This window comes from Chiloscyllium plagiosum, unplaced genomic scaffold (genome assembly GCF_037043375.1).
Source record: "Chiloscyllium plagiosum isolate Xiang-an unplaced genomic scaffold, Cpla_swu_hap1 HiC_scaffold_19, whole genome shotgun sequence".
NCBI classification, from domain to species: domain Eukaryota; kingdom Metazoa; phylum Chordata; class Chondrichthyes; order Orectolobiformes; family Hemiscylliidae; genus Chiloscyllium; species Chiloscyllium plagiosum.
The window spans coordinates 6,536,721-6,559,136 of record NW_028270157.1 but is presented as its reverse complement, the minus strand read 5'-3'; the positions used below and the strand labels follow the sequence as shown (position 1 = coordinate 6,559,136).

Sequence of the window (22,416 nt, the reverse complement as noted above, 5' to 3'; positions counted from 1 at the left end):
TAATACCAAGCAGCAGCCTTTTGACGTTATCATTGCCAGCAATTCTCATACCACTTCTCTCAATTCAAGCTTGGTCAATTTCTGGAAAATGTATGAGTTTGGTGTTTGTGCAAAGTGTTGCTTCACACCAAGGTTATTGTTACTGACAGAATGAGTAGTTTCTTGTTACCGTCTATGATCAATATGCTTTGTACGTCAGGAATGTTTCTTACCCTCCAGTGATTATCCCTGTTAAAACATTCCAACAGTAAGCCCTTTGAGAACTTTAAAATAAGAAAGTTTATTCAGTATCACACATTCGCCCTGGATGTTTCAAACATCATATCTCATACACACTGCACCAAATATAAATATTTAATACAGATGAAAATAAAACAAAACCAATACAATTTATAATTGACCATATGTCTCCTTTGTGGCAGGAATGTCATTTCTTAGATGAGTTGATGCTTTAATTGAAGTGAAAGTCTTACAAAGCAAAGGGTTCCAAGGAATCTACACAAAAAAAACATTGTGTAGCCAAATTTCCAGGAGGATAATTTTCAGGTGAAGTCAACATTGGAACAGGTTGTTGGGGGAAGGGGGTGGGGGGGAGAAACTTCCCTCATTTTCAATTAATTGCTGTCTATTGGCACTTGATGACTTGTAGTAGGATCAACCACCTCCTGTCACTGTTTAAAAAAAACAAAGACTGATCTTTTAGAAGCCAGACTCCTTTTCCATATAATTTGGGAGGGACATAGGTGGGTATTATGCTGTGGATTTCATACCCTCAGTTGAGAAAGCCAGGATCTTTACTTTGAAAGACTTGTGCTAACCTTTTGAATTAGTTTCATTAAAGGGCACTGAATCAACATCAGTCTGAAAAGGGTTTCCTCGGGACAGAAGAGGAGGTTTCATCAATTTTTGTCAATTTCAAAACATTAGAATTAATTTGAAGTTTAAAATTTACAGAAGAATCGTGTCACTATATGCACAATAGAAAAGCATCCTCACATTGGAGTGAAAAAGGATGAGAGGTGACTTGATAGAGGTGTACAAAATGATGACAGGCAGAGATAGAGTGAATAGTCGGAGTCTTTTTCCCAGGGCAGAGATGTCTATCATGAGGGGGCATAACTTTATGATGATTGGAGGAAGGTTTAGGGGAGAGGTCAGGGGCGGGTTCTTTACACAGAGTGTGTTGGATGCATGGAATGCACTGCCAGCAATGGTAGTAGAATCAGATACATTAGGGACAGTTAAGTGACTCTTGGAGAGGCACATGGATGGTATTAAAATTAAGGGTATATAGGTTTGTCTGATCTTAGAGTAGGATAAAAGGTCGGCACAACATCAAGCTGTGCTGTTTTATTCTATGAATCAATAGTGAACTAAGAGGAGATGTAGTGCAGGAAACATGGGTGACAGAATGGTGAGGATATGGTAATTGTCAATAACTGTTTACATTTTTCTGCAAGGTTGAATCTCTGACATTTATGTCTGGTGCTACTTGTTTCTCAGCCCTTAGATCACACTGTAACAGCATATCATGCACAGAGACAAATATTTCACCTTCTCCTTCTCAGATATAATGAAAAATCTAGAATTTTGAGTTCTGATTATATCATAATAGGCTAAATTTAGATTAATTGCATTCTAAGGAAGACGACCACTGACACGATATACTTTTTTTAGAAACATTAATTTACATTTTTCCTATGTCACAATGTAATACAGCACATAGCTTTGCTGGGCTGATTCTCCATGATATCCCACTGAACTTCAGAACACAAAGGCAATCTCCACCTTATCTCCTATACTGGAGGCAAAAGGGTGTCCAATTTAGAGAAGTGTTTTTAACGAGGATTAAGGTTTATTGAAAAACCAATTTAAAGTCTTCCAGTATTTAATTAATTATAGTCATTAGGATCTCTCAATTCTAATCCTATGCTAAATTGAAATGAGGCAAAGAGAAAGCTGAGAATGGACATTTAGCAACTCACCACAGCCTGTGCATCAAATATCGCATAGTATTTTTACTGTTCCTGTCAGTACCCAGAGTGTTACTAAAATCTTCAATGTTAATAAAATCTACATGGTAGTCAGTGTATCCTTATTCCCCTATTTCTCATGCTGGTAGGTCTAAAGCATGAAGTCAAGATACTATTAACCTGATTCTTGTCAAAACATCTTATTGAGATATCTATCATGTCATCAAAACTGGAAATGAAAAGGTCTTGATTGGTAATTTTACAGATCTGTGCTACTGATGTGGGGCAGTGTATTTGATTTAAAAAATCATGGCTCGTGCAAATTTCTGAAATGCTGTGTCACATTATTCCCATCTAATTACTTGTAATTTGTTACTCCATTCAACTTTTTGATCTTTTGACATGGTGCCCTTTTTCTAAAATAGCAGTGATGCATTAACATACTTTCAATCACAAATATGTTTAGATAGATGCTTGTGACATTCTTTATGGAACTAATTAGTTGGAAAACTTATAATGATAATTTAAAGCAGCAAGTACATTTTTGTGTAATATACGTCAGGTTTGACAGCAAGGAAAAAAATCTTGTTTGTTTCTCTAAACAGTTATATATGAAAAATTAAAATTCAGGAAGCTTTTATCTTGTCAATTTATATTTTATTCTCACTCTAGGCATAGTTTTCCATACTGAACATTGACTTAACAAATGGGACATTTATTCAATGATACACTTACACAGTTGCTGTTAAGAAATTTAAACTGAATTGGAAAGACACTACCTTCAGTTTTATTTTCTTCCTCCTGTATATATTTTGACGGTATTTCTGATCTACGGTTTATTTTTTTTAAAAATGTGACAAGTAGGGTGGCAAATATGTAAGCAAGGTGTGTGAGATGAGTGAAAGACAAATGGGTGTGGTTGTGATTGTGGGGAGCTAATTAGCTCAGCCCCAGAACAGCACTACAAGAACACACAGGAGTATAAGAATTAGCGGGGGGGTAAATTATTCAGTCTCTCATGCCTGCTATTTAACGATAATTATTTAGGGTTGACAAGAAGAGTAATTTCTTTATTCAGAGAGTGGCAAATCTTTGTAATTCTCCAGCCCAGAGTGCCAGGGGTGTTCAGTCACTGCATAAATTTGAGGTAGCAAGCGATGCATTTCAAGACATTAAAGTCATCAAAGCATATTGGGATAGTGCAGAAAAGTGGTGTTGAGGTAGAAGATCAGCCAAAGATGGAGTAGGTTTGAGGGGTCAAATAACCTACTCCTGCTCCCATTTCCCATGTAATGATTGAGGCCTCAACTCCACTTTCATCTCCTCCCCATAAGCTTGGACACCATCAGGACATATATTTTCTAATCAACTTACTCAGAGATATTATTGCACACCTATGAAGCAGGTGAGACTTGAATCCCCTTGGCCCACAGGTAGGGACACTATAACTATACTACAAGAGTCTGTATCACCATCAGGATACTGTCCTAAAACCAACTATCTTTAGCTGCTTCATCAATGATCTTGTCTTCATCCAAAGTCAGAAATGGGTGTTTGCTGATGGTTACAGTGTTCAGTGCCATTCAAATTGTATCACATACTGAAGCAGTCACTGTCTGCCACCTGCAAGACCTCGACAACATTGAGGTTTGGGCTGACCCCTGACAAGTAATACTTGTGCCACACAAATGCCAGGCATGGACCAGCTCTAACAAGACATATTCCAATCATCTTTTTACATTCAATGATACTGCAGTTGCATCCTCATTATCAATATTCTGAGGAGGGAGGGGGTAAAGGAGATTTCCATTGACTAGGAAATAGGCCAGCCATTTAGCTACAAGAGCAGGTAGACGGGCGGCACGGTGGCACAGTGGTTAGCACTGCTGCCTCACAGTGCCAGAGACCCGGGTTCAATTCCCGCCTCAGGCGACTGACTGTGTGGAGTTTGCACATTCTCCCTGTGTCTGCGTGGGTTTCCTCCGGGTGCTCCAGTTTCCTCCCACAGTCCAAAGATGTGCAGGTCAGGTGAATTGGCCACGCTAAATTGCCCGTAGTGTTAGGTAAGGGGTTAATGTAGGGGTATGGGTGGGTTGCGCTTCAGTGGGGCAGTGTGGACTTGTTGGGCCGAAGGGCCTGTTTCCACACAGTAATGTAATCTAATCTAATGTAATCTAATCTAGACCGGGAATCAGTAGCAGGTAACTCACCTTTGATTCTCTAAAGTCTGTGAATCATCTGAACATGTGAAGAAATCTACATTCCAATCTGGTTGAAGGATTCAATTCCTACCATGCCTGAGGCTCCAGTGGAAGCCTGGCAGGGGAATAGGATAAGTATGCTCAGTTCTGCCCTTTGTCTGTTCCCCAACAGGAAGCAAAAACCCAAGCATGGGACCAGAGTGCAGTAAGGAGGAACTGAGTGATGAACGAACTCTGGGCTAGAGATTTGGCAGGAGTGAGAGTCTCGAGAACAGCCATGAAAGCATGAGCCTGATGGGCAGTGCTTGTTCAGTGTGCTGGGCGCGGCTGCCACTTTTAGATGTAGTGCAAACTATAATCCACCCTGGCAAAGATGGTGTGTGCTGGATTTAAAGATGGGACTTGTGGATTCAGCTCTCTGTTGCATTTAGGTTGAGCTGGAAACCTCTTTTGGCATTGCAAAATCTGGCCCTAAATGTATGTAGAGTTCAGGATGCAAACCCCTTACTCCAGCTTGTTGGTTTTTAGAAGTGATACTTGTTCTAATGAACCAGTTGTTGTATTTTTGCTATCTTGAAATGATACCTTTAAAATACAGTGTAAACCACGGTGGCACAGTGGTTAGCACTGCTGCCTCACAGCGCCAGAGACCCGGGTTCAATTTCCGCCTCAGGCGACTGACTGTGTGGAGTTTGCACGTTCTCCCCGTGTCTGCGTGGGTTTCCTCCGGGTGCTCCGGTTTCCTCCCACAGTCCAAAGATGTGCAGGTCAAGTGAATTGGCCATGCTAAATTGCCCATAGTGTTAGGTAAGGGGTAAATGTAGGGGCATGGGTGGGTTGCGCTTCGGCGGGTCGGTATGGACTTGTTGGGCTGAAGGGCCTGTTTCCACACTGTAATGTAATGTAATCTAATCTGTAATCTAATCTAAAGGAGGAACCACTGTTGCTGCCTCTTACATCCTTTTTTGTGGTTTCATCTGCTGTGAGCATGAAAGTTGCCAGCTACTGTGGTCTTGTGTGCTACAGTAAACAGGTAAAATTGCCTAGTCACAGATAGCCATGGAGATGCTCTCTCATTAGATTTTGCATGAATCTCAATGGTGTAAGACACCAATAGCGTACCATACCTTCAAGAGATTCAGGGGGCAGAGGGGAATGTAGTGACCATCACTAAAGGAGATGGGGCTGGGAAAGCTGAAAAATCTTAAGGTGGATAAATCACCCAGACTGGATGAACTACACCAAAGGGTTCTAAAGGAGATAGCTGAAGAGATTTTAGAGGCATTGGCGGTGAATTTCAGTAATCACTGGAGTCAGGCTGGAAAATGGATCTGGTAACACTCCTGTTTAAGAAGGGTGGAAGGTAGAAGACAAGAAATTATCGATCAGTGAGACTGACCTCAGCCATTGGTAAGATTTCAGAGTCTAAGATGAGATTGCGGAGTACTTGGAAGTGCATGGTAAAATAGTGCTGAGTCAGCATGGCTTCATCAAGGGGAGTTCATGCCTGACAAATCTGTTTGAATTCTTTTAGGAGGTAATGAGGAAGTTAGATAAAGGAGAGCCAGTGAACTTGATCTATTTGGATTTTCAGAAGGCATTTAACAAGATACTTCACAGGAGATTTTTAAATAAGAACCCACCATGTTAGGGAAAGGTATTGGCATGAATGGAGGATTGGCTGAGTGGCAGAGCCAGACAGTAGGGATAAAGGGACCTTTTCCAAATGGTACTCGGCAATTAATGGACTTCTTCAGGGGTCAATGTTGAGACCACACCTATTCATTTTATACATCAACAATCTGGTCAAAGAAATTGAGGACATTGTTGGTAAGTTTGCAGATGACACAAATAGGAGGTGGAGGGACAGGTAGTGTCGAGGAAACAGGGAGACTACAAAAGGACTTGAACAGGTTATTGCAAAGATGTGGCAAATGGAATACAATGTAGGAGAGTGTGATGTTATGTGAAAAATAGAGGTGTAGACTATTTTCTAAACAGGGAAAGGCTTTTGAAATCTGAAGCACAAACGGACTTGGGAGTTTTAGTTCAGGATTCCCTTCTGGTTAACATGCAGATTCAGTTGGTAGTTAGGAAGGCAAATGCAATGTTGGCATTCATTTCAAGAGGGCTAGAACTTAACAGCAGAGATGCACTGCTGAGGCTGTATGAAGTTCTGGTCAGACCGCATTTGAAAGGTTGAGAGTGGTTTTGGGCACTGTATCTAATGAAAATGTGCTGGCCTTGGAAGGGGTCTAGAGTAGGTTCACAAGAATGATCCCAGAGATGAAAGGCTTGTCATACGAGGAGTGGTTGAGGACTCTGGGTTTATACTTGGTGGAGTTTTGAAAGGTATGGGGCGATCTGATTAAAATTTACAGAATACTGAGAGGTCTAGATAGAGTGGACATGGAGAAAGTGTTTCCACCTGTAGGAGAGATTGGGACCCAAAAGGCACAGCCTCAGAGTGAAAGAATGACTATTTATAAGTAACTGTATTTTAGTAGTAAGATTAGTGAGAGGAACAAAGGTTATGGGGAGACGGCAGGAGAATGAGGTTTTAGTGGTCGTAGTAGTCTGGCTGTCAGTTCAGAAATGTTTTTGGTGTATGGTAACGTGGCTAGTCCTTTGGGTTGTGGCATGTCCTCATTTTGTTGTCTTTCCCTTAGGCATCTGTTGTGCTGAACTGCAAAAAGAAGAAGAAGAACACCTATACAATGTATTCGCCAAAAACGGATACCCCCGCAATTTCATCAACAGATGCCTAAGGGAAAGACAATTAGATTACATTACATTACATTACAGTGTGGAAACAGGCCCTTCGGCCCAACAAGTCCACACCGACCCGCCGAAGCGCAACCCACCCATACCCCTACATTTACCCCTTACCTAACACTACGGGCAATTTAGCATGGCCAATTCACCTGACCTGCACATCTTTGGACTGTGGGAGGAAACCGGAGCACCCGGAGGAAACCCACACAGACACGGGGAGAACATGCAAACTCCACACAGTCAGTCGCCTGAGGCGGGAATTGAACCCGGGTCTCTGGCGCTGTGAGGCAGCAGTGCTAACCACTGTGCCACCGTGCCGCCCACTAATGGAATGAGGACATGCCGCAACCCAAAGGACTAGCCACGTTACCATACATCAAGAACATTTCTGAACTGACAGCCAGACTACTGCGACCACTAGGACTCATAACAGCTCACAAACCAACAGCCATTCTCAGACAACAATTCACCAGGATAAAGGACCCGATACCCAACATGAGCAAAACCAACGTAGTGTACAAATCCCATGCAAAGACTGCACAAAACACTACATAGGACAAACAGGAAGACAGCTAACGATCCGTATCCATGAACACCAACTAGCCACGAAATGACACGACCAGTTCAGCACAACAGATGCCTAAGGGAAAGACAACAAAATGAGGACATGCCACAACCCAAAGGACTAGCCACGTTACCATACACCAAAAACATTTCTGAACTGACAGCCAGACTACTACGACCACACACACAGATGACAAGCAACATGTGTTCGACTGGGGCAACACTACTATAGGACAAGCCAAACAGAGGACAGCCAGGGAATTCCTAGAGGCATGGCACTCATCCACAGATTCTATCGACCTGGACCCAATATACCGATCACTGCAGAAGACAGCTGGAATGGACAACCGGAAGCAGAGACAAACCACTATAAATGCTGGAGGAAACAACACAGAAGCGCTTCACAGGTGGCTCCCAAGCACTGAGGATGTCACCTAGACAGGGGACAAAACGTCTGCAACACAAATTCCCAGCTTGGCGAACAGAACCACAACAATGAGCTAAGTAACCCCCAAATATGCTATAGTAATTCTACCTTGGTATCCTAGAATTATAATCCAAACATCATCAAATGTAGTAAAAGAAGTACAGAAAAATAGAACAAAGACAGTCTATTGATGCTCACCATCTTCCAACTGCAGCAGATTCTGCAATTCAAATGATAAGTTTGGAAATAAGTTCAAATTCAAGTCTGAATTGCCAAGCCATATCCTGGAAAAGTAAATCCAGTGGCTAGTTTTACGCCCAGTTGTCTAATGTAATGTTTGTTACAGTTCTCGCATGGTATTTTGTAAATGACGTTTGTTTTGCTTGTTGTCTGTATAGGGTTTTTTAAGTTCATTAGCGGCTGATTTAGTGTGTTAGGGGCATTGTGGGCTACCATGATGCCAAGAGGACTGAGTAGTCTGGCAGCCACCAGGATACATGAACATCAACTAGCCACAAAAAGACATGACCCAGTCTCACTAGTATCCTTACATACAGATGAGGAAGGACACTTTGACTGGGACAACATATCCATCCTAGGACAAGCTAAACAGAGACATGCACAAGAATTCCTAGAAGCTTGGCATTCCAACCGGAACTCTAGCAACAAACACATCGACTTGGGCCCCATCTACCACCCTTTGGGAAAAACAACAGGAAATGACATCAACACAAATGACACCACCAAACCAAGGAAACCTAAACACATAAATAGAAAGCAGGACATAACACCAATGCTTCACTGGAGGCTCACTGATGATGTTACCTAGTATGGTGACAAAACGTCTGAAACCAAACCTTCCAGCTCAGCGAGCAAACCTACATCCAGAACCTCAACCTGAGCTACAAATCTTCTCTAAACTCAGTAATAGGGTTTCTTAATAGCAGGTATTTATTGCAAGAAAAATTGGTTATTTCTTGAAATAATCTCTCATTGAATCATGCAGCTTGGTGTTATAAAGAAATATTATCAGCAGTTGTTTGGGTAACACAATAATTAATAGCTGATATATGTAATTCAAGTCTTTTTGGAACAATACCAGAAAATGCCTGAGAAACTCAGCAGGTCTGGCAGCATCTGTGGAGAGATAGAGAGACAGAGTTAATGGTTCAAACCCGGTTCCAGCTCCCTTTTGTTCCGAACAGTCATACTTGTCTTGAAATGTTAACTCCATTTCTCTCTGTACAGATGATTACAGACTTAAGTTTTTCCAGCACTTTCTATTTTGTTTCAGATTTCCGACATCCAAGTATTTTTGGGGCAAGTGATGGCAAGTGTTAACTCTTTGCCAACTGTACTCAGCTGTACTGGCAAATAGGCATAATAACATAATCCAGGAGGAGGAAATCACAAAAGAAAGAATCTATGCTTGTCACGGTGGTAAGATCTAACCAGGAGAAAGGTGAAGGATGTAATGATACCAATTAAAAGAGGTAGATAAGTCAACAAACCACTTAGCAGCAAATATGAAACAATACCTGCTCAGATATAACACTTCCTGGCACTGACGGTGGCTACTGGCAAGCTTTACTTCTATCAATTACAATTGCTACTCATTGGCATAATAAGAATGTGAGCTGAAAATGTGTTGTTGGAAAAGCGCAGCAGGTCAGGCAGCATCCAAGGAGCAGGGGAATCGACGTTTCGGGCATGAGCCCTTCTTCAGGAATGAGGAAAGTGTGCCAAGCAGGTTAAGATAAAAGGTAGGGAGGAGGGACTTGGGGGAGGGTGGAAGGAGGTAAAAGTGAGGGTGATAGGTCGGAGTGGGGGTGGGTGCGGAGAGGTCAGGAAGAAGATTGCAGGCTAGGAAGGTGATGCTGAGTTCGAGGGTTGGGACTGAGACAAGGTGGAGGGGGGGGGGGGAAGGGAAATGAGGAAACTGGAGAAATCTGAGTTCATCCCTTGTGGTTGGAGGGTTCCTAGGCGGAAGATGAGGCGCTCTTCCTCTAACCGTCGTGTTGCTATGGTCTGGCGATGGAGGAGTCCAAGGACCTGCATGTCCTTGGTGGAGTGGGAGGGGGAGTTAAAGTGTTGATCCACGGGGTGGTTGGGTTGGTTGGTCCGGGTGTCCCAGAGGTGTTCTCTGAAACATTTCGCAAGTAGGCGGCCTGTCTCCCCAATATAGAGGGGCCACATCGGGTGCAGTAAATGAGGTGTGTGGAGGTGCAGGTGAATTTGTGGTGGATATGGAAGAATCCCTTGGGGCCTTGGAGGGAAGTAAGGGGGGAGGTGTGGGCGCAAGTTTTGCATTCCTTGCGGTTGCAGGGGAAGGTGCTGGGAGTGGACGTTCGGTTGGTGGGGGGTGTGGACCTGACGAGGGAGTCACGGAGGGAGCGGTCTTTTCGGAACGCTGATAGGGGGGGGGGGGGGGGGGGGGGGGAGGGAGGGAAATATATCCCTGGTGGTGGGGTCCGTTTGGAGATGGCGGAAAAGGCGACGGATGATACGATGTATATGGAGGTTGGTGGGGTGGTAGGTGAGGACCAGTGGGGTTCTGTCCTGGTGGCGATTGGAGAGGTGGGGTTCAAGGGCAGAGGAACGGGAAGTGGAGGAGATAGGGTGGAGAGCATCGTCGATCACGTCTGGTGGGAAATTGCAGTCTTTGAAGAAGGAGGCCATCTGGGTTGTTCGGTATTGGAACTGGTCCTCCTGGGAGCAGATGCGGCGGAGATGAAGGAATTGGGAATATGGGATGGCGTTTTTACAGGGGCAGGGGTGGGAGGAGGTGTAGCCTAGGTAGCTGTGGGAGTCGGTCGGTTTATAGTAAATGTCCGTGTTGATTCGGTCGCCCGAGATAGAAATGGAGAGGTCTAGGAAGGGGAGGGAGGAGTCTGAGACGGTCCAGGTAAATTTGAGGTCGGGGTGGAAGGTGTTGGTAAAGTGGATGAACTGTTCAACCTCCTCATGGGAGCATGAGGCAGTGCCGATACAGTCATTGATGTAGCGGAGGAAAAGGTGGGGGATGGTGCCAGTGTAGCTGCGGAAGATGGACTGTTCCACATATCCTACGAAGAGGCAGGCATAGCTGGGGCCCATGCGGGTGCCCATGACTACTCCTTTGGTTTGGAGGAAGTGGGAGCATTGGAAAGAGAAGTTGTTCAGAGTGAGGACCAGTTCAGTCAGTCGAAGGAGGGTCAGTGGAAGGGTACTGGTTGGTACAGCGGGAAAAGAAGACGCGGAGGGCTTTGAGGCCTTCGTGATGGGGGATGGAGGTGTATAGGGACTGGATGTCCATGGTGAAGATAAGGAGTTGGGAGCCGGGGAAGTGAAAATCATGGAGGAGGTGGAGGGCGTGGGTGGTGTCCCGAACGTAGGTGGGGAGTTCTTGGACTAAGGGGGACAGGACCGTGTCGAGGTATGCAGAGATGAGTTGGGTGGGGCAGGAGCAGGCTGAGACAATGGGTTGGCCGGGGCAGTCAGGTTTGTGGATTTTGGGCAGGAGGTAGAAACGGGCTTGCGGGGTTGTGGGACTATGAGGTTGGAGGCGGTGGATGGGAGATCCCCTGAGGTGATGAGAGGTTATGGATGGTCTGGGAGATGATGGTTTGGTGGTGGGAGGTGGGGTCATGGTCAAGGGGGCAGTAAGAGGAGGTGTCCGCGAGCTGGCGTTTAGCCTCAGCGGTGTAAAGGCCGGTGTGCTAAACTACTACCGCGCCTCCCTTGTCTGCCGGTTTGATAGTGAGGTTGGGGTTGGAACGGAGGGAGTGGAGGGCTGCACGTTCCGAGGGTGAGAGGTTGGAGTGGGTGAGAGGGGTGGAGAGGTTAAGGTGGTTAATGTCGCAGCGGCAGTTGGCTATGAAGAGATCGAGGGCAGTTAAGAGGCCAGCACGGGGTGTCCAGGTGGATGGGGTGTGTTGGAGGCGGGAGAAGGGGTCGTCAGAGGGTGGGTGAGAATCCTGGTTGAAGAAGTAGGTGCGGAGCCGAAGGCAGTGGAAGAATTGTTCGAATTCTCGCCGCGTGTTGAACTCATTAATCCGAGAGCATAGGGGAATAATAATAAGAATGTCCCATAGCACTAAACAGCCAATTATTTCTTACTGACATTTTTAGCAAATTTTGCAGACATCCTATGTACAACAAGATCCCTCAATCAATTAAATGGAGACAAATTACTAATTTATCAGTTCTTGGGGTTTTGGTTTAGGACCAGAAATATTGAAAATAAGTCTGGAATATGCTATTCAGTCCATTGAGCCTACTCCATTGCTGAACATGATAATGCCTGTTCACCTTTCCCAAAAGCATATTCATCTGATTGCACTGCTATAGGAAGGAGAAAGGGCAGAAGAGATTTACAAGGCTATCACCACAATTGGACAGCTTGAGTTATAAGGAGAGGCTGGAACTTCTTCCACTGGAGTGTAGGAGGTTGAGGGGTGACCTTAAAGAGGTTTATAAAATCATGAGGGGCATTGTTAAGGTGAACAGCAAAGGTCTTTTCGCTGGGGTGGAGGAGATCAAAACTAGAGGGCATAATTTTAAAATGAGAGAAGAAAGATTTAAAAGGGACCTGAGGGGCAACTTTTTTTGCACAGAGAGGGTTCGTATATAGAATAATCTACCAGAGAATGTGGTAGATGCAAGTACAGTTATAACATTTAAAAGACATTTGGATAGGTACATGAATAGGAAATGTTTAGAGGGATATTGGCCAAATGCAGACAAATGGGATTAGTTTAGTTTGGGAAACTTGGTTGGCATGGAAGAAGACCGAAGAGTCAGTTTCTGTGCTGTATGACACTATGACTATAACTCTCTCCCTAAACCGCTTGACAGACCCTAAAAATCAAAGATTCTGCAGTCTGCTTCAAAACAATATCAGGCTTTCCTTTACACTACAAATGATACTCTGAAATGGTGAAGTTTAGTTGAAGCATTATTAAAGACAGTAGTGGTATGAGGAACTCATTCTTTCGTTTTATGTGAATGCATAACACAACAAAAATCTGCATCTTTAACATAAGCTATTCCAAGGTTCTTCACAGCAATGTAATCAAACAAACATTGTCACTGAATTAAAGAGGAGAGAACATGATACGTGATCAAAGCTTAGTCAAAGAGGTAAAGCTTAAGAAGCATTCTAAAGGAGGACAGGTCAACAAGCATAAGGAGGAATTTTCAAAGCTTGGGGTAATATAGACCATATCATTTTCAGTATTTACAGTTCATTCGCACATGGTAACTTGAATGAAATAACTATCAAAAATAGAAGCATGCATGGTAATAAACATTAGATAAGTATCATCACTTACTAATTCTCAAACACATCAAAGCTATGTACTTCATAAACACTGTCACTTGTCTATCAATGTTTGTTGAAAATATGGAACGCTTTTTGCAAGTGTGTTATTTCTCTGGTAAGTGTTAGTGGGGGAGCACTTTGAGACTGGTGATCATAATTCTTTTAGTTTTAAAATAGTTATGGAAAAGGATAGGCCTTCCCATAAAATTCTTAATTGGAGTAGGACAATTTTTAATAGTATGAGACAGGAACTTTTAAAAGTTGATTGGAGTTGGATTGAATTTCGCAGGTATAGGGATGACTAACAACTGGGAGGCTTTCAAAAGTGAGATAACAAGAGTTCAGAGGCATTATGTCCCTGTTAGAGTGAAGGGCAAGGTAAAAGTAGGGAACAAAGAATGAATAAAGATATTGAGGTTCTGGTCAAGAATAAGGAGTCATATGTTAGATATACACAACTGGGATCAAATGAATCTCTTGAAGAGTATAAAGGGTGTATGGGCATTCTTAAGAGGGAAGTCAGGAGGGTGAAAAGGAGATATGAGAAAACCTTGGTAAATAAGGTTGAGGATAATCCAAAGAAATTCTATAAGTACATTAAGAGCAAAAGAACAATGAGGGTGAGAATTGGGCTCCTTAAAGCTCAACGAGGTCATCTACGTGTTGAACCTCAGGACATGGGAGAGTTACTAAGTGAATGTTTTGTGTCAGTTTTTACTATGGAGATAGAAATGGAGGCTAGAGAACTCGGGGAAGCAAGTAATTGTTTTGAGCATGATCAGCGTGAACTGGTTGGACTGAACGGTCTGTTTCCATGCTGCATGACTCTCTTAATGCAATAAAATATGTGCCATCACTGAATTTTGCCAAATATTGTACTCAAAACCCATTTTTGTTAAGTATAATAATAAAGTGACAGATTTTTTTCTCTTTGAGATGGATATAAGAAATATATTCCATTCAGTGTGATATCTTGTTTAAACAAAATATTTTTATCCAACTTTGTTTTCATTGCTTGTTTTTCCAATGTTAAAAGTTGTGTTTGTAGTCTTCATAAGTTCAAATTCAAATTGGTGATTCTTAAAATTGAAAAGACGTTCCTTACCGTGCATCATAATGCAATAAAGTCTTTGTGATGCTGGGTGTCAGAGGCACATTTAAACAAGATAAGTTAACTTATAGGTCTTTCAAAAAATTAACAATGCTGTGTTTTGTGAAAAGATTTTTCCCATAATACAGAATTTAGATGATTATATTACATAAACATATTTTATCTATCATGAAATTACCATCTTTGTTGGTAGCAATCAGGTTCCACGGTTACATTGTTTAACTTGAATGAGAATTGTTTGCAGATCTATCCTATTTGCTTAGCAAAGAAAGCTGTGCATAATTTTGGAAAATCAAAATATAGTTTTTGAAAATTTGACCAGTACCTGCATGACAATGAGGAGGTCAAAGACGAGGATAAAAGAGGCCAGAAAGGCTCTGGAGACTTCATCACTCGGCAAAAATCCCCGGTTCAGTTTGTCCCAACTGATCCAGTCAGTGGTGATGACAACAACAACTACACTGGTCAGGATAATCAGCACAGACCTGTGAGCAGAAGAGAGAAATACATTTTCACTAATTGCTCATAGGTAAGCAAAAGGAAAGGTATGGAAGTACTCTGGTAATTTTCAAAGTAATTTTTTTTTATTTTTAACAAAGACAAGTATTTAAATATAGAACCACATATCTCTTCATTGAAATGTATCATCTTTTCAGTAGTCATTGCAAATGGTGCTGAACATTGTGTAATAATTGGCGAACACCCCCACTTCTGACCTTATGATGGAGGGAAGGTCATTGATGAAGCAGCTGAAGATGGTTGGGATTAGGACACTACCCTGAGGAATTCCTGCAGAGATGTCCTGGAGATGACGGACCTCCAACAACCACAGCCACCTTCCTATGTGTCCGTACAACTCTAACTACTAGAGAGTTTGCCATCTGATACCCATTGATTCCAGTTTTGCCAGGGCTCTTTGATGCAACACTCGGTTGTTTGAATCAAGGCTGTAATGTGGTCAGGAGCTGAGTGGTCCTGGAGGAACCCAAACTGGGTGTCACTGAGCAGGTTATTGCTGAGTAGGTGCTGCTGGATAGCATTGTTGCTGACAACTTCCATCACTGTACTGATGATTGAGAGTGGACTGATAGGGTAGTAATTGGACAGGTTGGATTTGTCTTGCTTTTTATGTACAGGACATACCTAGGTAAGTTTCCACATTGTTGGGTTGATATCAGGGTTGTAACAATACTGGAAGAGTTTGGCTAAGGGAGTGGCAGATTCTACATTGCTGGAATGTTGTCAGAGCCTATAGGCATTGGAATAGACATTGGAGTATCCAGTGTCTCCAACTGTTTCTTGATCTCACGTGCAGATGATGGATCATCCATTCAGCACTTCTGACTGAAAATTGCTGCAAATGCTTCACCCTTATCTTTTGCTTTGATGTGCTGGGCTCTTCCATCATTGAGGATGGGGATATTTGTGAGCCTCTCCCTCTCGCGAGTTGTTTAATCATCCACCACTATTCATGACTGGATATGGCAGGACTGCAGAGCTTAGATCTGATCTGTTGGTTGTGGGATTGCTTAGCTCTGTCTATCACTCACTGCTTATGCTGTTTGGCATGCAATTAATCCAGTTTAGTAGCTTCATCAGGTTGACACCTCAACTTCAGGTATGCCTGCTGCTGCTCCTGGCATGCCCTCCTACAATGTCCATTGAACCAGGGTTGATCCCCTGGCTTGATGGTAATAGTTGAGTGCGGGGTATGCCAGGTCATGAGATTACAGATTGTATTGGAGTACAATGATGCTGGTGTTGATGGTCCACAGCACCTCATGGATTCTGAGCTTTGATTTGCTAGATCTGTTCAATGTCTATCCCATTTAGTATGGTGATAGTGCCACACAGCACAATGGAGGTTAGTCTCAATGTGAAGGTGGGATTTTGCCTCCACAAGGACTGTGCGGTGGTTGCTCTTACCAATACTGTCATGGACAGATGCACTTTAACTGGCAGATTGGTAAGGATGAGGTCATATATGTTTTTTCTCATTGGTTCTGCAGCAGGTGGTGAGGGAACCAGTCTAGCAGCTGTGTCCTTTAGGACCACACCAGCTCCATCAGCAATACTGCTGTTAAGGCACACTTGGTGGTGGACATTGAAATCCCTGACCGAGAGTATATTCTGTGCCCTTTCCGCCCTCAGAGCTTCCTCCCAGTATTGTTCAACATGGAGGAGAACTGACTCATCAGCTGAAGGAGGCAAGTACATGCTAACCAGCAGTAGGTTTCCTTGCCCTTGTTTAGCCTGAGGCCATGAGACTGCATGGGGTCCTGAGGTAATGTTGACAACTCCCAGGGCAACTCCCTCCCACCTGTGTACCACTGTGCCGGTGGGATAGGACATATCCAGGTCTGCTGATAGTGGTGCCTGGGATATTGTCTGTAAGGTCTGATTCCGTGAGTATGACTATGTCAGGCTGTTGCTTGACTGCTCTGTGAGACAGCTCTTTCCATTTTGGTACTAGCCCCAGATGTTAGTGAGGACGACTTTGCAGGGTTGACAGGACTGTTTCTGCTGTTGTCTTTTCCGGTGCGTACGTTGATGCCAGGTGATCCATTTGGTTTCATTTCTTAGAGACGTTGTAGCAATTGGTACAACTGAATGAAATGGCCTGGCAAACCATAGGGCAATTGAGACTCAACCATTGCTGTGGGTCTGGAGTCACATATAGAGTTGACCAGGTGAGGATGGCAGATTTCCTTCCCTGAAGGACATGAGTGAACCAGTTGGGTTTTCCAACAATCAACAATGATTTCATGGTCATTGGTAGATTCTTAATTCCAGATTTTTAAACATTGAATTCAAATTCCACCATCTGCAGTGGTGGGATTCCAACCTGGGTCCCCAGAACTTTAGCTGAGTTTCTGGATTAATAATGTTAAAAATCACAACACCAGGTTATAGTCCAACAGGTTTAACTGGAAGCACACTAGCTTTCGGAGCGACACTCCTTCATCCGAATCATGAATTAATAATCTAACGGTAATACCACTATGTATTATCCGCTAGGTATGTACCACTATTCCCCTTCATTTCCAAAATAGGATAGTAGACCATGAATATAAATAGAGATGGAAATGTGTTGCTGGAAAAGCGCAGGTCAGGCAGCATCTAGGGAACAGGAGAATCGACGTTTCGGGCATTAGCCCTTCTTCAGGAATGCCCGAAACATCGATTCTCCTGTTCCCTAGATGCTGCCTGACCTGCTGCGCTTTTCCAGCAACACATTTCCATCTCTGATCTCCAGCATCTGCAGACCTCACTTTCTCCATGAATATAAATAATAAGGGTTAGCAACTAATTAACCATTAACTGCACGTCACAATAAACAATTTATTTTCTTCAAATGCCACAATCAGATTTCAAAATGGAAATCCTGTTTGTTTACTCTCTCTCTCATCCAAGGGCACTTTGAAATGCCCCAATAGTTATTATAACTGTCATTAGTTAATCCACCACAGACCAAGGGTCCAAACTTGACTCCTCTTGGAACAAATGACAACAATGCACCCAACGTACTGTGGCCACATGTTGAGAAATAGCAATTTATTTCCAAGATCTGAGGAAGGGTCACTGGACCTGAAACATTAACTTTGATTTCTCTTCACAGATGCTGTCAGACTTGCTGAGTTTTTCCAGCAACTTCAGTTTTTGTTTGTAATTTACTTCCCGGTTTCAATTTTCTCTTTAATTTCCACCCATTCACCTTCCTTTCCTGAAGGTTATGATTCATGTTACGGGATAAGACTACATGATGCTGCCATTGTGCACAAAAAAAATCCATTACTAATTTATGTTGTTGGTAATAAATGGGGTTGGAGTTGAATTTGTTTCTTCAAACAAGAAAGAAAACTGATTTATTTGAAAAGCCCTCACATTGTTGACTTTAAAATGTATTTGATTTTCTATTGGCAGCGTGGAAGGATTGAGAAGCACAAAAGCTCAAAATTACTTAGCTTAGTGTTGCTGTGAAATGATTGTTAAATTGTTTGCAATTTATCTTAGTTGGAAAATAACATTGTTAGTGACCACTGATTGGTGAACCGCAGAGACTTTGGAAACACTGCTTTCCTATCAATTAATGCCTACACATCTCATCATTGCAGTTGGTTGACCTGTTAAGCCTTCCAAAATACACATGGAAACAGATTCACTTGATGGACTCCATTATGCTAATACTGTTGGCCCAAAGATCATAAAATGAAAGAATAGCAATAGGTTATACAATCTATTGAGTCTGCTCTGCGATTCAATGAGATCATAGCTAATCTGATAATCCTCAACTCCACTTTCCATTCTTTTCCTCATAACTCAATTGCTTTACTGATCAAAATTCTGTCTATCTGAGCCTTGAATGCACTGAAAGATCCAGCCTCAATAGCCTTCTGTGATAAAGAATTCCACAGATTCACTATCCTCAGAGGATAAATATCTCATCTTTGACTTAAATGGATGAATATCTAATCTGAGAATATGCCCTCTAGGCAGAGACTCTCCCACAGGAGGAAATAACCACTCCAGATCTACTCTGTCAAGTCCTCTAAGAATCTTGTATGCTTTAATAAAGTCACCTCTCATTCTTCTAAATTGCAATGAATATAGGTTAGTCTAGCCTTTCAACCCACCTTCATACCTGGTATCAGCCTAGTGAACTTTCTCTGGACTACCTCCAGTGCCAGTATATCTTTTCTTAGATAAAGGGCGCAAAAACTTAACAATCCAGCTGTTGTCTGACCATGCCTTGTATAATTTTAGTAGCCCCTTGAAATAAACATCAACATTCCATTTGCTTTCCCTATTACCTACTGAACTTGGGTACTAGCTTTTAGTGATTCATACACAAGGGCTCCCACATTCCTCTGTTCTGTAGCTTTCTGCAGTCGTTAGAGTCATAGAGTCAGAGACATACAGCACGGAAACACACCCTTCGGTCCAACATGTCCATGCCGACCAGCTATCCCAACCCAATCTAGTCCCACCTGCCAGCACCTAGCCCATATCCCTCCAAACCCTTCCTATTCATTTAAATAATATTCTGCTCCTCTATTCTTCCTGCTGAAGTCCATAACCTCACATTATATTTCATCTGCCAAGTTGTTGGCTATTTGTGTAACTTGTCTAAATCCCTCTGCAAACATTGTTACATCCTCATCACTCGTCCTTCCACCTATTGCTGTGTCACCTACAAACTTTTCTCATTCAAGTCATTAATATGTATTGTAAGTAATTGTGGCCCCAGCACTGATCTCTGTGGGACACTACTAGTTACAGGTTGCCATCTTGAAAATGCCCCCTTATCACAACTCTGATTTCTATTGATTCATCTGTCCTCTATCTATCCTAATGTACTACCTCCAACACCACGGACTGTTATTTTATTAGTAGCCTAATGTGGAGTATCTTATGAAATGCCTTCTGAAAATCCAAAGATATTATATCCACTGATTCCTCTTTATATATCCTGCTTGTTACCACCTCAAAGAAGTCTACTGACTTTCTAAATACCAACAGCAGTAAAATGAAGAATTTGAAAATTCTTATTGCCTGAATGAGGTTTCCCAATGCATTAGGATTCCAGATGAGATATTCCAAATAAAAACTGAAATTGCTGGTGAAGTTCAGCAGTTCTGGCAGCAGCTGTGCAAAGAGAGCAAAGTTAACGTGATGAGTCTGATAATGAAGAGCTCCAGGTGAGGATGGATAAACTGGCTCCTCATTTTTACTATTCTGCTACTGTGATAGGTTAATTTAAAAAGGATCTCTTCCTTTGTGGATGTCTTTCTCCCACACCAAAGTCAGAGTCAGACAGTATGGAACAGATCCTTCAGTCCAACTTGACCATGTCGACCAAGTTTTCCAAACGAAACCAGTCCCATTTGCTTGAATTTGGCCCACATCCCTCTAAACTGTTCATGCTCCTATCCAAATGTCTTTTATATGTTGTAACTGTACCTGCATCTACCTCTTCCTCTAGTGCTTTATTCCACATACTAACCACGCCAAGTGAAAAAATTGCCCGTCAGGTTCCATTTAAATCTTTCTCCTCTCAACTTAAAAATACATCTAGTTTTGAATATCTCTACTCTAGGGAAAAAAAACTGTTTTTTACCTTATCTATGCTTTTAAAAACCTCTAAGGTCACCCCTCAACCTCCCTCACCCCAGTGAAAAATGTTCCAGTTTATTCAGCCTCTTTTTAGAACTCAAACCCTCCAGTCCCAGCAACCTCCTTGTAAATCTTTTCTGCACCCTCTTCAATTTAATATCCTTCCTATAGCAGGGTGACCAGAACTGTACAGAGTACTTGAAAAGTGGCCTCACCAATGTCCTGTATAACCACAACATGATGTCCACCTTCTATACTCAGTGAAGAGAAATCAGAAATAACGTTTGGGTCCAGTGACCCTTGCTTAAGACTGATGGTAGTTAGGAAAATGTGGGATTATAAACCCAAGATACGGTGAGGGGAGGGGAAAAAGAATAAATGATAAATGAGGATAGAGCGCAAAGAGACAAAAGAACAGTTGGATAGACAAAGGAGTGGATAACAATCTGGTTAGAAGGGTGAAGAGCTGTTAACGGAGACTGTTAGTGGCTAACAATAGGTAGTATATAGTGGCAGACTATGTGATAACAAGGCCTGGTGTGTGGGGTGGGAGGCTAGGACAGGGGAGAGTTCAGGCTCTAAAATTATTGAACTTAATATTGAGTCTGGAAGGCTGTAGGGTCCCCAATCAAAAAACCGAGGTGCTGTTCTTCCAGCTTGTACTGAGCTTTGCTGTAATACTACAACAATCCTGAGACAGAGGTATTGACCAAGGAACAGGGTGTGTTCAAGCGGCAATTAGAAGCTCAGGGTCGTTTTTGCGGGTAGAACGTAGATGTTCCATGAAATGGTCACCCAGTCTATGCTTCTTTTTCCCATTGTAGAGCAGACCACATTGTGAGCAGTGAATGCAGTAGAGTAGATTGTGAGAAGTGAGGGTAAAGTGCTTCTTCACCTGAAGGTGTATTTGGGCTCTTGGATACGGAGGTAAATGAGCACGTGTTACAACTTCAGCAGTTGGACAGAGAAGTGCCATGGGGCTGTCTGTGTGTGTTTTTGGTGTGGAGGTTGGGGGGGAATGTTGAAAGTGAAAAGGGAGTGAACCAGGGTGTCCCAGAGAGAACAGTCTCTGCAGAAGGCGGACTAGGGAGGGGAGAAGAGGGGAGTATGTGTCTGGTGGTGGCACCTTACTGGAGGTGGCAGAAGTGATGGCCGATGATCCTCTGGATGTGGATGCTGGTGGGATGGTAGGTAAGGACAAGGAGGACCCTACTGCTATTGCAGGAGGGAAGACGGGGGGGGATTGGAAGTGCAGGAAATGGGTCGTACTCAGTTGAGGGCCCTGTCGACATTGGTACTGGGGAATCCTCGGTGGAGGAAGGTGGACATTTTGGATGGTCCCTTGTCGAAATTGGCCTCATTGTAATATACACGACAGAGACAGAGGAACTGGGGGGATGGAATGGAGTCTTTACAGGAAACATTTCTGCTTCAAATATTTTCAGTGATCTAGCCTGCATAACTCAGACGTAGAGAATTCCAGACATTTACTACCCTCAGAGAAGAATGAAGAACAAAAAAAAAAAGAGGGAATTTCCATTCAAGTCCTGACTTGTGCTTTTTAGATGGTGGACAGGCTTGAGGAGGCCTTTGAAGAGATTAGAATTTAAAGAAAACACTGGCTACCATTTCTCAGACACTTCAATAGAGGGAAAATCTGGCTGATCAATATTAGATTAGATTAGATTACATTACATTACATAAACAGGCCCTTCGGCCCAACAAGTCCACACTGACCCGCCGAAGCGCAGCCCACCCATGCCCCTACATTTACCCCTTACCTAACACTACGGGCAATTTAGCATGGCCAATTCACCTGACCTGCACATCTTTGGACTGTGGGAGGAAACCGGAGCACCCGGAGGAAACCCACGGAGACACGGGGAGAACATGTAAACTCCACACAGTCAGTCGCTTGAGGCGGGAATTGAACCCGGGTCTCAGGCGCT

General features: G+C 43.0%; 1 protein-coding gene across 4 annotated transcripts in view; it reads right to left on the bottom strand.

The window, feature by feature from the left end:
• The window catches only part of tmem117 (transmembrane protein 117), a 471,225-nt gene that overhangs the window by 58,732 nt on the left and 390,077 nt on the right, over window positions 1–22,416 (bottom strand). For all 4 annotated transcript variants that reach the window (XM_087997005.1, XM_043708698.2, XM_043708702.2 and 1 more), the window contains exon 6: window positions 14,679–14,838. In XM_087997005.1, the coding sequence (XP_087853131.1) occupies window positions 14,679–14,838 (160 nt within the window). The remainder of the gene's footprint in view (window positions 1–14,678; window positions 14,839–22,416) is intronic.